Source organism: Pituophis catenifer, unplaced genomic scaffold (genome assembly GCF_029215685.1).
Source record: "Pituophis catenifer annectens isolate HBS135680 unplaced genomic scaffold, rPitCat1.0.hap2 SCAF_2, whole genome shotgun sequence".
NCBI lineage: Eukaryota > Metazoa > Chordata > Lepidosauria > Squamata > Colubridae > Pituophis > Pituophis catenifer.
This window is the reverse complement of record NW_027256882.1, coordinates 194,202,506-194,215,050: the sequence shown is the minus strand read 5'-3', so window position 1 is coordinate 194,215,050 and position 12,545 is coordinate 194,202,506. Positions and strand designations below refer to the sequence as shown.

Sequence of the window (12,545 nt, the reverse complement as noted above, 5' to 3'; positions counted from 1 at the left end):
GCAGAGAACACAACCAACACAAACAGAGAACACACACCACATACAACAAAATCCAATGCACAAAAAATAGAAAAACCCAAACATCATGAAATAACAACTAAAGAATGGAAAATGAATCATCCTGTCATTCAAGTAGACAGACTAACAGAAAAAGAAGCTAAATACATGCACGATACTGAGTTACCCCCCAATAGACTCAATTAGACACAATAGAAACAAAATACCCAAAAGATTTGAAGATTACATACTATCCATAAATGGCAACAAAATAACACCTAACTCATATGAAGAAATATTAGAATTGCCACAAGAAGAAAGGTTAAAATGGGAACAAGCAATAAAGAAAGAAATGGATAGTTTAAAGGAATTGAATGTATACACCACCACAGAACCACCAATAGATAAGACACCAGTTGGAATGAAATGGGTATTTAAAATTAAAGAGTTAGAAGATGGAAAATCATTATACAAAGCCAGATTAGTTGCCCTAGGATACGCACAGAAATTTCCAGATGATTATGTAGATACTTACTCTCCCACTATTAGGTCAGAGAGTGTCAAGAGTGCACTGATAATAGCATCAATCCTAAATCTGGATGTATATCAGTTTGACGTTCAAACAGCTTATCTGCACGCAAACCTTGACAAGAAAATCTATGTGAAAGCTCCTCCAGGTAATGGTGCACAAAAAGGAGAAATATGGCTGTTAAATAAAAGTTTATACAGGTTAAAACAATCTGGAAAGCGTTGGTACGAATGTTTGGCAAAAACACTAAATGACATAGGTTTTTCAGCTACATCAACAGATCTGTGCTTCTTTATTAGAAAAACAAACGAATCTACAGAATACATACTTGTTTATGTAGACAACATTTTATATTTTGGCCAAGACAAATACAGATGTGACGAATTCGCAGAAAAACTAAGCAAACATTTCACCTTAAAGACCTTAGGGAAAGTAAATAAATATCTAGGTGTTCAGATTGACAAAATAAGTGGAGGTTTCAAACTGTCTCAAAAAGAAAAAATATTAGAACTTTTACAAAGATGTAATATGATGGACTCTAAAACCTGCGAGACCCCTATGCAGACAGACTTTACAAAAAACATGAACAACGAAGGTGAACCATTTAAAGATAACACCCTATATAGATCTATTATTGGTTCATTATTATATATCTCCAATTGGACCAGACCGGACATCACTCTTGCTGTCAATCTCTTATCAAGACACGTTAGCAACCCAAATTATTACCATTGGGATGGAATAAAAAGAATTCTTAGGTACCTTAAGTTTAGTGCTGATGCTTGCTTATATTTAAAACCTGTTAACTCTAATAAACCAATATTGACATGTTATGCTGACGCAGATTGGGCTGGGGATACAAAAAGGAGAAAAAGCACTTCAGGGTATGTTTTCTTTATAAATGATTGCCCTGTTTATTGGTATGCTGGTAAACAGAATTTGATCGCCACCTCCAAGGCGGAAGCTGAATATATCTGTCTTTCTAAGGCTACCAACAATCTGATATGGTTTGATGACCTTTTATCCAATATCTGGACTGAACCCAACTACCCAATAACCATATATGAGGACAATAAAGCTGCTATAGACATATTAACATCAGAAGCAGTAAATCAGAGGTCACGTCATATTGATATCAAATATAAACACGTTAAACAATTATCTAATATAGGATTCGTTAAAGCCACCTATTGCGATACTCATGAACAAGTTGCTGATATATTGACAAAACCTTTACCAAATAATCAACATGCTTATTTGTCTTCTAAATTAAATGTGTATATATAAAGTTAAAAAAAAAATATTCATTTAAACGTTAGGTATTTTTAGAGGGGGTTTTGTTACAAAGAAAAACACCTAACTATATACATCTGTGTAATTAAGCTTGTATATATATAAGTCAAACTCTGAAGTATACCACATCCCTCCCCCCTGACTCCTCCTTACTTTTCTGGCTCCGCCTACTGTATATATAAGCAGCTGTTCCTGTCAAAAACCTTGTCCTGCCTGATGATGTCCTGTGGAAAGAAACATGTAAAATAAAACAGTGTTGGATTCTCATATCTCGCATACTGATTATTGGGCCTATAATAAAAAAGAAGAATTATAAGCAACAAAACCATGAAGTCTGGAGGATTTCCCCAATTTCAGGAATTTAATTATGACAATTTCATGAAGCAAAAAAAGTGAAATAAGATTAGAAACCTCGTCCTGATTTAAATGTAGCAAGGTCACTTGTATTGGTAAAGAATTGTCACTATACAATTTAGAATATTTTTTTATAAATCATTGATAGTAGTTCTAATAATTGTAATTTCTTTTTCACACAAAATTCTTTGATTATTTTTATTTATAAAATTATTTGTTTATTAAAGGCATTTGCATAATGAGTTACTTAGCTTAACCCTAACCCTAAAAAAGACTACTAAAATGATATAACATAGATTAATAAGCAAAAAATAACTAGATCAATTTAAGCAGCAAACCTGAAAGTTTCCATTCCTGTGCTTAAAAACATAGCGTCTTAGAAATATCGCTAGTAGCAAAGCAGTCTTGTTCTCCCAGTAAATGTGTATGTAGAAAACTTTTGAGCCTTTCCTGACAGAATACCCACTCTATCTTAGGGATATCCAGTCCTGAAAAAGTGGGAAACACAGAAAATTCAAAACTATTGTAAAAAATGTCAGGACTCTGTAAGTCCTTGAAAGTACCATTGATGGCCACTAGACAGAACTATATTGGCAAATCCTATAATATGCTGTCCCCTGAGAAAGTGCCTATGTTACAATAGCACAACACTTGGGCATATTACCGCAACTCTCTTGTTATTTGGGGGGGCGGGGGAGGAGGGAGTGCCTTCAAGTCAGTCTTGATTCCTGGTTACTTGCTGGACAAGTCTCTGCAGTTTTCCTGACAAGTGGTTTGTCCTTGCCTGCTTCCTACAGCTGAGAGAGTGTGACTGGCCCAAGATGGCCCAGCTAGCCTTGTGCCTAAGGCAGGACTAGAACTCCCAGTCTCCAAAGTTTGTAGCCTGATGCCTTAACCTCTACAGCAAACTGACGCTCCCTTGTTACATTATAGGTGGGTTAGTCAACATCTGTAGGAGAGACAGAGCGTGTTCATTTATTTGCTTATTTTCAAGTATCATAAGATAAGACAATAATTTTGATGTCTTTGTTTTAGGAGCATCAGAATTTTTATGCCAATGATTCAGCTTTGGGCTACTTGGTTCTTTCTGTGAAGTATGAACAGGTTGAAGGGCAAGACAATCTTCATCTGTTGCTGAGGTAAAATTGCCCTTTGATGCCACCACCCTCAATGTATCACAGATCTAGTCAGCCTTTTCAGTAAGTTCTCCTTCCGTTTGTTGGTTTCCTAAAGCTTGTTTTAAATCGGCAATTGCTGGTCCTTGTCCCGGTTTGTTTTTAAAACTTTTCTCAGTGACTTGTTTGGTTAGGTTCATTACTGCCGATATAAGAAATGTCCACAAGACTCATCTGAATCCCCTTAGTGTGACAATTAATTTACATGTAGCAGAATTTGTCTTTCTCGCCAGCAAATTAGATTGTGGTGGGAGAAAAATGGCTGTAACCCATCAGGGATGATTGCTTGGTTGCTCTTTAATTTATTCTGTTTTTTCTTGTTGCTCAGAGCTCGAGCCTCTACCAAGCATGATCTCATTCCCATATCCTGCCTGACAGAGTTTCCTAATGCTGTCCAAATGGCCAAGGTAAGTGTTCCAAGCTTTACTCTTTTTCTGTCAAAGCCTAGCTTGGGCTTTTGCTTTTTAAGTCTCTGCTTAATGTTGTTTTCCCTATGATGGTGTCAAATGTTCCATGAAAACTGTGACTCCTGCTACATTATTGCAGCAATTGTTATGACAATTCTCAAAGGTTGGATCGAGAACCTTTACCTGTTCAGAGATTACATGTGTATGTACAGGCATACATGAGGAGACATATGCTGCTCTTACACCTCTATCCTTCATATATGTACAATCTATCCACAGTGGAGAAACATCAATGTAGAGTAACATTGGAGAAGGAGAAGATGCTATAAATCTCTACAGGAATGAAGGATCTACTGAATTAGTTCAGATATAAGTCCCTGATGGATCAGGAAATTTCCTGATGGATGTACTTGAGGAATTTCCTGCCTCACCTGTCGGCAATATTGTTAAAACCCTGGCCAATTTGTGGAACACAGTTGGCAATATGATTCTTACAGCCCTCTTCTTTTAGCAGCACCTTGGATTTATCAGGAAAGCTGAGTGCATTTAAGGAAATTGGTGGAGGACTTGAGTATGGGACTAGCTTTATGACTGGAAGATGATTAATTCTTCCATGAATATATGCCTTTCCCTTTAGTTGAAGATCTCAGTTATATAAACTTTATTTTTTAAAAAAGCCCTTCCTGGACCTGGAAAATCTTTGAAATTATAGAAATGTAGAAATTATAGAAATAGAAAGTATCTACTCCTGGATCAGATGACTGAAAAGATAGGGTCAGCAAAGTTCCAGATGCTTCTTGACATAATTGTTTGGATCCATTTCCTATGATGCTAAGACTGATCTAGTTGCCTTGGATAAAGCCCTATGGCAGAACCTAGGAGGAAATGATTGTGATCCTTCTAGTTTTCCTGGAAGTCTCAAGAACTGCAATTGCCAACCACAATGGGTCCTTGTGGACTGTGTGCTGGAATTGGTCTATTTTGCAGTAATTCAAATCCTTTGGAGGCACCCCAAAGGTGATTTGTGTGAACTATTGCTCAACATCTAGATCACTGATTTATTTCAATTTCAGAGAGTTCACGCTCTTCCTCGTGTTGTTTAACATCTACATGAAACTGCTGTGGGAGGTCATTGGCAAATTTGGAATGTCATAATGTCAGCTCTACACTCATTATCTATTTCAAAGGAAGCAGTTAGTACTTAGACTGTTGGTTAAATTGAGATTGGATGGAGAAAAACAAGCTGAAATAATGTTGAGGTGCTACTGGTAAGAAGAATGTGTGACTTGAGGTTTAAAGTGGAGTCTGTTTGGAGTGGCACTGTTGTCCTCCAGAAAGAGCAAATTTCCAGTCTAGGAAAGCTCCTAGATTTGAGTTGTCATTCAGTTTTCACAACTATAAGCAATGGATTAATTGCCAGTCATTCCTACAATCCTAATCACATTCTAGATACATCCTGTCCCAACTACTGCTTTATGTGGGGCTTAGAAGATTTCTACAAATTGCAACTGATGTAAATTGCAGTGGACAAGCTACTGATTAATGAAGGAACATCAATCATAAGATGCCCGGATTGAGAGATTTTCATTGATTGCCAATTGCATATTGGAGCCATTTAAATTTTTGTTTTTCATCTTGGCATTCTTAAACAGCTTACGATATAAATATCCAATTTTCTCATTATAAAGCTTCCAATAATTTAGATCTGAGTTTCTTTGCTTTCTGGCTCCTTTTCTGTTGAATGGGCTCCTTTGCCCATTGAATCCTTTACTTTCATTCAACGCAGCAGTCTTCTCCAATCTGGCAACTCTTCATTTTGGCATCTTTGTAAAATGAATGGAAGAGAATTATTCACATTAATTATTAAGAGGTTACTCTTGGGGGACGAAGAATAATGATTTCTTTTCAGCTAACTTGCATGTAAAACTCCTAAGTATATATGCTTCATCCAGTCTTAATAGTGTGACAGTTTAACCAATTACAAGTTTAAAACCCACATTTAATTTCAAAAACCTACATTTAATTGCATTGAAAATTTATAAATGCGAGTTTAATAATTGAACAAGAGAAGGAATAAATTAAAAGACAGATCCCTTGCAAATGCAAATCTGTTGAAAATACAAAGCCTCCTGTGACTCGTATTAATCATAATGGCATTTGTCCTTTGGCTAGGAAGTCAGGTTCCTACATCAGGAATGCTAAGTCCTCCTACTTTGCCTTGCAGCTGCTCTGTGAAGATGTGAATGTTGACCGTTTCTTTCCTGTGCTGTATCCTAAGGTAACCCCTGTATGTTTCTGAATGTTCTAGATATTTTTTCTCCAGCCAGCTGCCTGCTAATTCAAGCTTTTTCTCCATCTGCTAGGCTTCCCAACTCATTGTTGCATTTGATGAACATGTCATCAGCAATAACTTCAAGTTTGGTGTCATCTACCAAAAATTTGGGCAGGTAAAAATACTTTTCACTCTCCCACCTGTTGCTCGTGTATATGTGGGGAAACTGGAGACAAATTTCCATTCCTTCCATTGCATCCTCCCTCTCTTCTGCTGCTTGTATATAGTCACTTCTTTCTTGTTAATCTTATGCCCACTGTTCTCAGTCACTTCTGCCTTATCTTCAGTAATCTAAAACAGGAGCATTGAGAAATAATAGGCAAGGTTGATGAAAAAAGATTGCTTCAAAGGTTGGAGCCATTTCAGGACACATGTTACTCTTTTTGAAGAAAAGGTCAATTGCCTTTTGTTCCTTAATCTAACTGGAAAATTATACTGTAGTATACCTATTATTAGAGATGTGGACTTTGGAGGATTTTTTTCTTCTGCAAATTAATATGATTCTACCTTAATATCCTGCACGTGTATTTGGGCTACATTATTTGATGTGAAAAAAATCAAAATCTAGTCCATTTGATGACGCATCAACTGTCCATTCAAAGAAATTAAAAGCTTTGATGTGTGGAGAAAAAAATGCTTTTAGTGTAGTGTTGAAAACAATGTTGGGCAATAGATAATCAAATTCCATATAGTTTTGAAACTGCTAAATTTGTTCCAAGTGGAAAATATTCTGCAGAACATTTTGAACTGAGAAAGCTTTCTGATTCTACAGCTTTGCAGCTTACAGCACAATAATTCTGCCAGCATCTTTAGCCTTGTGCTTTTGTTTTAAAGGGCCAAATAGAAAATGAGTACTCAAACAGCAATAAAAAAATTAAACAAAATTAACATTTTTCTAAAATGGTAAAATATAGATTAGTCGAGACTGTTTCATGCAGGAAGACACTGGATATGCCTCCTCCCTTTGCTGTAAACCTAATATTTATTTTCCCCATTGCATCTAGTTTGGCTGCATCTTTCTTAAAACCTGCACAGGGATAACAGGGTTGGGTACAGTCAGCAACTAGTAAATGTATGCTTGCCAAACAAAGAGATGAGGCACACTGAAAAGTTCTGATTTTTTCCCCACTATAAAGAAAGAGTTTTTCAGGCTAGAGTAAAGTAGACACTGAGTTTTCTGCTCCATGTTCAAGCCATACACATTCAATCTGGAAATCTTTGTTACTGTTTGAAGAGTTGATCAGATGAAAGGGGGGGGGGTCCTCCAAGAAGACTTATAACCCCACCCTTGTTAACTGTGAACAGACCAAACCGCTGTTGCTCTTCAATGTTCTGTCATGGTTCTTATGAGACATCCTGAAGGGCCCTGAGCCAAGTACTACTAGAATCGGCATCAAAATCACTTTTCTTGTGTATTTAAATATTGTGCTGTGCTATACATTAACATAAAATTTCATTTCAGTGTAGTATCATTGGAATTGCAAAACCAGAGAGTGCTTTTTCATGGGCTTCATGAGGGTTACGGGCCAGCCAAGAAAAAAGGCAGCTTGGTACTTGGTAGTGTACCATCTGGGTTCAGTTCCAAGTGGAAAGAAAGACACTGGAAACATGGAGACTGCTTGGAAAGATGGTTTAATGGTGGACAGGACCACATGGGGTTTTTGGGTCCTGGGCAAAAAAGAGCACATGGAGTGCAGAGAGGGATATATTTATACTCTTGGGCCCTGCCTTAGAGTTTCCTATTCCTGTACAAGAAATGTATCCTATTGGCTGTCAGACTCCCAGGGGATGGGGATCTTAGGTAACATTGTAGGCTGTTTGTGTCCCAGGCCTGGTTGAATCTTGTTAGGTGATGATGTAATGAAGGGGCTTTGGGCAATTCCTATTATGGCTTAATGGCTTTGTCCTGGTTTGGATCTTGAGTGAGAGCTAATCCTATCATGTCCTGAGGGCCATGTCTTTTGTGCTGTAGATAAGCTGGCCCAGCCTTTTGTCTTGTAAATAACCAAAGTATCTGCTGGGGGCAGGGAGCTGGGGCTGAGTTTTTGTCTTAAGATTTCTATTTCTCTTTTAGAGGAAATATTCTGCTTTTTAATATTTCCTAGAATATTTCATTTTTCTAGGAGAGGGGTGGGTTCTAACTTTCTACAGTACTAGGCCTTGTCTTTAGACCCAGCCTAAACCAGCACAGGATGTTCCATCATTCTGTAGGTCAGGGAAAAATGAGGAAGTATTGAACAGGAAGAGTAGTTTTATTTTTCTACTTACATTTTTTATATTCTTTTTTTTCTTGAAGAGCAAATACCGGAATGCATATTTCACCCCAAATACATTTTACTCTGGTAACAATTCTTTAAAGAGGTTGACAAGGCTGGGAAAGTGGCTTGTCCAAAATCACCCAGTGAGGTGAATATTGTACTGTGATTGAACTTGAGCACCTCAGCTATACACCATTTCAGACTTGTATCCTTTGTACAAAAGTATCCTTAGGATAATTTAAGAAAGAATGAGAAATGACTTTCTCCTCCCATTTTCTTTTCTTCTCTTTTTTACTCCCAGACCACAGAGGAAGAAGTCTTCAGTAATACAGAAGAGAGTTTAGGCTTCTTAGAGTTTTTAGATCTCCTAGGCGATAGGATCCAGCTGCAGGATTTTCGTGGGTAAGTGCTTTCCATGTTAAGCCTACTACCAAATTAGTTTTCCTATATTGCCCTTGATAACCTTATTTTTAAAATATAATTTAAAGTATAATTTTATTGAAGTTTTTAATAAACACAGTAAAAACTAATACAAACTAAACTAGAAGGAAAAAGTGCAGGAAGTACAGAAAAAAGAACAAAAGGAAAAGAAACTTTGTTACACCAAGCATAAGATAATGTAACATTTCACCTTCTTTTAAAGTTACAAATAATTCCCATAGCCTAACTATTTATTTGCTGTTCATATAATGTCATCTTTTCAGATGGTTCAGCAAAAGTCCATTAGGAGTTACCAGAAATATTAAACAAATAATTTATCCCTGATCAAACAGTCCAATTTTATATTATTTCTTTTTGCTCTTTACAATTTTGGCCTTTAAATCAGGGGTGTCAACTTGCATCATCATATCATCATGTGATGTATTGTGACTTTTTTCCTCTTCGCTAAACTGGGGATGGACGTGGCCAGAGCATGACACATCCAGCTCACGGGCCATGAGTTTGACACCCCTGCTTTAAATCATTCCAGTGGGTTTGCTTTTTCATCAGTCTTTGGCATTCAAGACATTCCAACCTACTTTATAAATCCCTTGTCCAGGATTCTTGTTGCAGCTGTTCCATGTCCAGATCTTTTTCTTGATTTGTCCTTTGTATTCCCATTTTGGTAATTTCAATTTGGTTGTCTTCCATGCCTTCAAATTTTATAATGTCAATACCTGGTAAAAGTTTTTAATTTTTTCTCATCTTTTAAAAATTTATCCATTGAAATTTGTATTTATTCTGAGATTTTAGTTAACATTTTGGTCCATTTATCCAAAAACTCTAGGATAAGAAAAAGATTATAGCCAACTTAGCCATTTTGACGTGTTTTTTTAATGTGTGTGTGTTTATTTTGTTCCCTCTAGTGTCCATTTGCAACCTTTATCAAGCCTCAGTTTCTAATATGGGTTTAGTTCCGTTTCAGTCATTTCCAACAAGTATATTATTTAACTATCTACTTGTTTTTCAGATCTTATAGCAAAAATAGCCAATATTCCTAGTCGCATAATCCATTTATTTCTAAAATATTAAATCTTAATTTTTTTTTTGCCTTTTGCTTATTGTATTTTATTTTAAATTCTTAAATCTTAAAGGGCCTTGGTAGTACAGTGGTCTAAAGCACCCTGTTATTAAGACCAGCTGCCTGCAATTACTGCAGGTTCGAATCTCGCCAGGCTCAAGGTTGACTCAGCCTTCCATCCTTTCTAAGGTAGGTAAATTGAGGACCCAATTGTGGGGGCAATAAGCTGACTTTGTATAAATATACAAAAAGGATGAAGGCTATTGCTTAGCGCATTGTAAGCCGCCCTGAGTCTCCGGAGAAGGGCGGCATATAAATTAAATTAAAAAAAAACTCTAAGTTTTGTTAAATTTATTTTATTTATTTATTTTATTGAATTTGTATACCGCCCTACTCCCGAAGGACTCAGAGCGGTGAACAGCCATAGAATAAAACATATAGATACAAAATTTAAAATAAACTAAAACGAATTAAATAATTTGGCTGAACAAATTTAAAACCCCAATAATTTAAAACCAAATTTAAAATTTCCATTTAAATTTCCATTTAATCAGGCATGACTCACAGTGGAAGCCAACAGGGAAAATTTCTCACCCGCCCTGAAAGGTACAAAATGACTCCGAATACTTGTTAGCACTTGAAAATAGATCTGCTCTCATCCTTGTGGAGCCTGGTATGGTTTGCCTATAATGATTAGACCATGCTATGACTATTTTGTTCTCAGGCTAGCACAATGGATGAGCCATCTCAAGAAACAGCATATATTTTTATTTACTTATTTAAAAAAAAATTCTATAACCCTCCATCGTCTAAAAAAATCTAGGTGGCTTACAAGTGATAAAACAGTATAAACCCAACAACACTAGAAAGTCATGGCACCACAATTATTCTGTTCTAGTGTATCCATATCCTGATCTTGCCCTATCCCAGTGCTTGGTGGAAGAGCCAGGTTTTAATCCCTCTCCAGAATGATAGACAGATAGGGGCCTGATGGATCTCAATGGGGAGGATGTTCTATATCTATAGGACAGGAGCTGCAGCAGAAAAGGCATGGTTTGGAGGAACCACAAGGCGACAATGTGTAAGGGAAAGGACCTGCAGTGTACCACATTATCCGCTTAGATGGGATGGAAAAACATATATTTACTCAGAAATAAATTCCTCTGTAGGTTCCTTATGAGTCTGTTTGCATCTGTATGTGCCGTCAAATCAGTGTTGGCTTCTGCCTGAACTAATACCTGCAGTTTTCTTGGCAAAAATTTTCAGAAGTGGTTTGCCCTTTCCTGCTGTGAGGCTAAGAGAGAGTGACTGGCCCAAAGTTACCCAGCTGGCTTGTACCCAAGGCAGGAGACTAGAACTAGAATTCACAGTTCCTTGGTTTCTAGCTTGGTGCCTTAATCACTACACCACACTGACTCACAAGTGCATTAGTTTATCTTTACTATCTTAAAATAGCCCCTCTGGTTCAAGCTCAGCTCAAATGATGAAAGGGTGCTGTAATATGCTAATAGGAGGTCAACTGATTCCTTTAAAATACTGAAAATAGAAGGGAAATGAAGCAAATAACAATCTTCACTTATGTGATCATAGGTTTCTTTAGTGGCCTTTTTTTTCCTGAGATATGTATCTGACTAAGTTTTGACCAATAGTAGTAGATGCAGTTAATTAAGTCATGAATTAGGTCCCCATCTTTGATAATAAAAAAACTCCCTAATTTTTGTCCTTCTTCTCTTGGTTCTCTTTCCCTTTGCTTTCCCTCTGTTGTTCTGTTCAGATTCCGAGGTGGACTGGATGTTACAAGAGGCCAGACAGGAACAGAATCTATCTACACAAATTTTCGGGGCAAAGAGATCATGTTTCATGTCTCTACAATGTTGCCTTTCACAGAGGGAGATGCCCAGCAGGTATATTGAGTAGAATTGGGAAGGGGACAGAGTTTGTCTTCAGATATTGTCAATTTGAGGCTAATAAAAATTCACAGAGAAGGACAGGATGGGCTGCAAAAGCTCCTTGGGAACGTTCAAATTATCTAAACTGTTTATTTTTCCCAGAATGAGCAGGCAGCATGAACTCCCTTCTCAGTGTTTGCAGGATGGATACCCTAAAACCCCATTAGTTGAGTGCACTTCCTCATATGACTGGGGAAATTGAAACAATGCAGTGTGTTCTATTATATTGTACTTACAGGGATCTCTGTGTTATACTTTGACCCTTTTATACTAATATTCTGCCAGAATAGATATGTTAAATTGCTTCCTTTTTAGACCCAAACATTCCAGCATGCTAGCCAAATACACTATAGTAGCAGTGAAAATTGGGCATTGCAAGAATGACCATGGCTTCTATTATGTTTGATATGTTTTTGTAATTTTGCTAATTGTTGATTGTAAATTTTAAAAAAATTGTACTTAAATCTAACTTTCAACTGTGCATGAGTTGGAATTTGACAATGACAAGCCAAGATTCAGGATCTAGTCTTATATTCAAACTATTACATGGGTTATTTTGAAGTCATTCATAAATTTCCCAGTTTAATTGGGTTATGATCATTTCCAGTCCTGCGTCTTTGCTTATATGCAAAAAGAGAAAATAAAATGTACATAGGTGCAAAATATTTACATATTCTGTCTTACAGAATTTGATATCCAAACCCTGGCCCAGGGCTGAACAAACTTTTAGAAAAGGCCACAGTCTCTGCA

At 36.8% G+C, this 12,545-nt stretch overlaps 1 protein-coding gene across 7 annotated transcripts in view; it reads left to right on the top strand.

The window, feature by feature from the left end:
• LOC139313079 (rap1 GTPase-activating protein 1-like) overlaps positions 1 to 12,545 on the top strand; it is a 58,998-nt gene that overhangs the window by 18,867 nt on the left and 27,586 nt on the right. For all 7 annotated transcript variants that reach the window (XM_070938445.1, XM_070938444.1, XM_070938446.1 and 4 more), the window contains exons 6-11: positions 3,209 to 3,312; positions 3,677 to 3,755; positions 5,980 to 6,033; positions 6,119 to 6,202; positions 8,647 to 8,747; positions 11,621 to 11,750. In XM_070938445.1, coding sequence (XP_070794546.1) covers positions 3,209 to 3,312; positions 3,677 to 3,755; positions 5,980 to 6,033; positions 6,119 to 6,202; positions 8,647 to 8,747; positions 11,621 to 11,750 — 552 coding nt within the window. The remainder of the gene's footprint in view (positions 1 to 3,208; positions 3,313 to 3,676; positions 3,756 to 5,979; positions 6,034 to 6,118; positions 6,203 to 8,646; positions 8,748 to 11,620; positions 11,751 to 12,545) is intronic.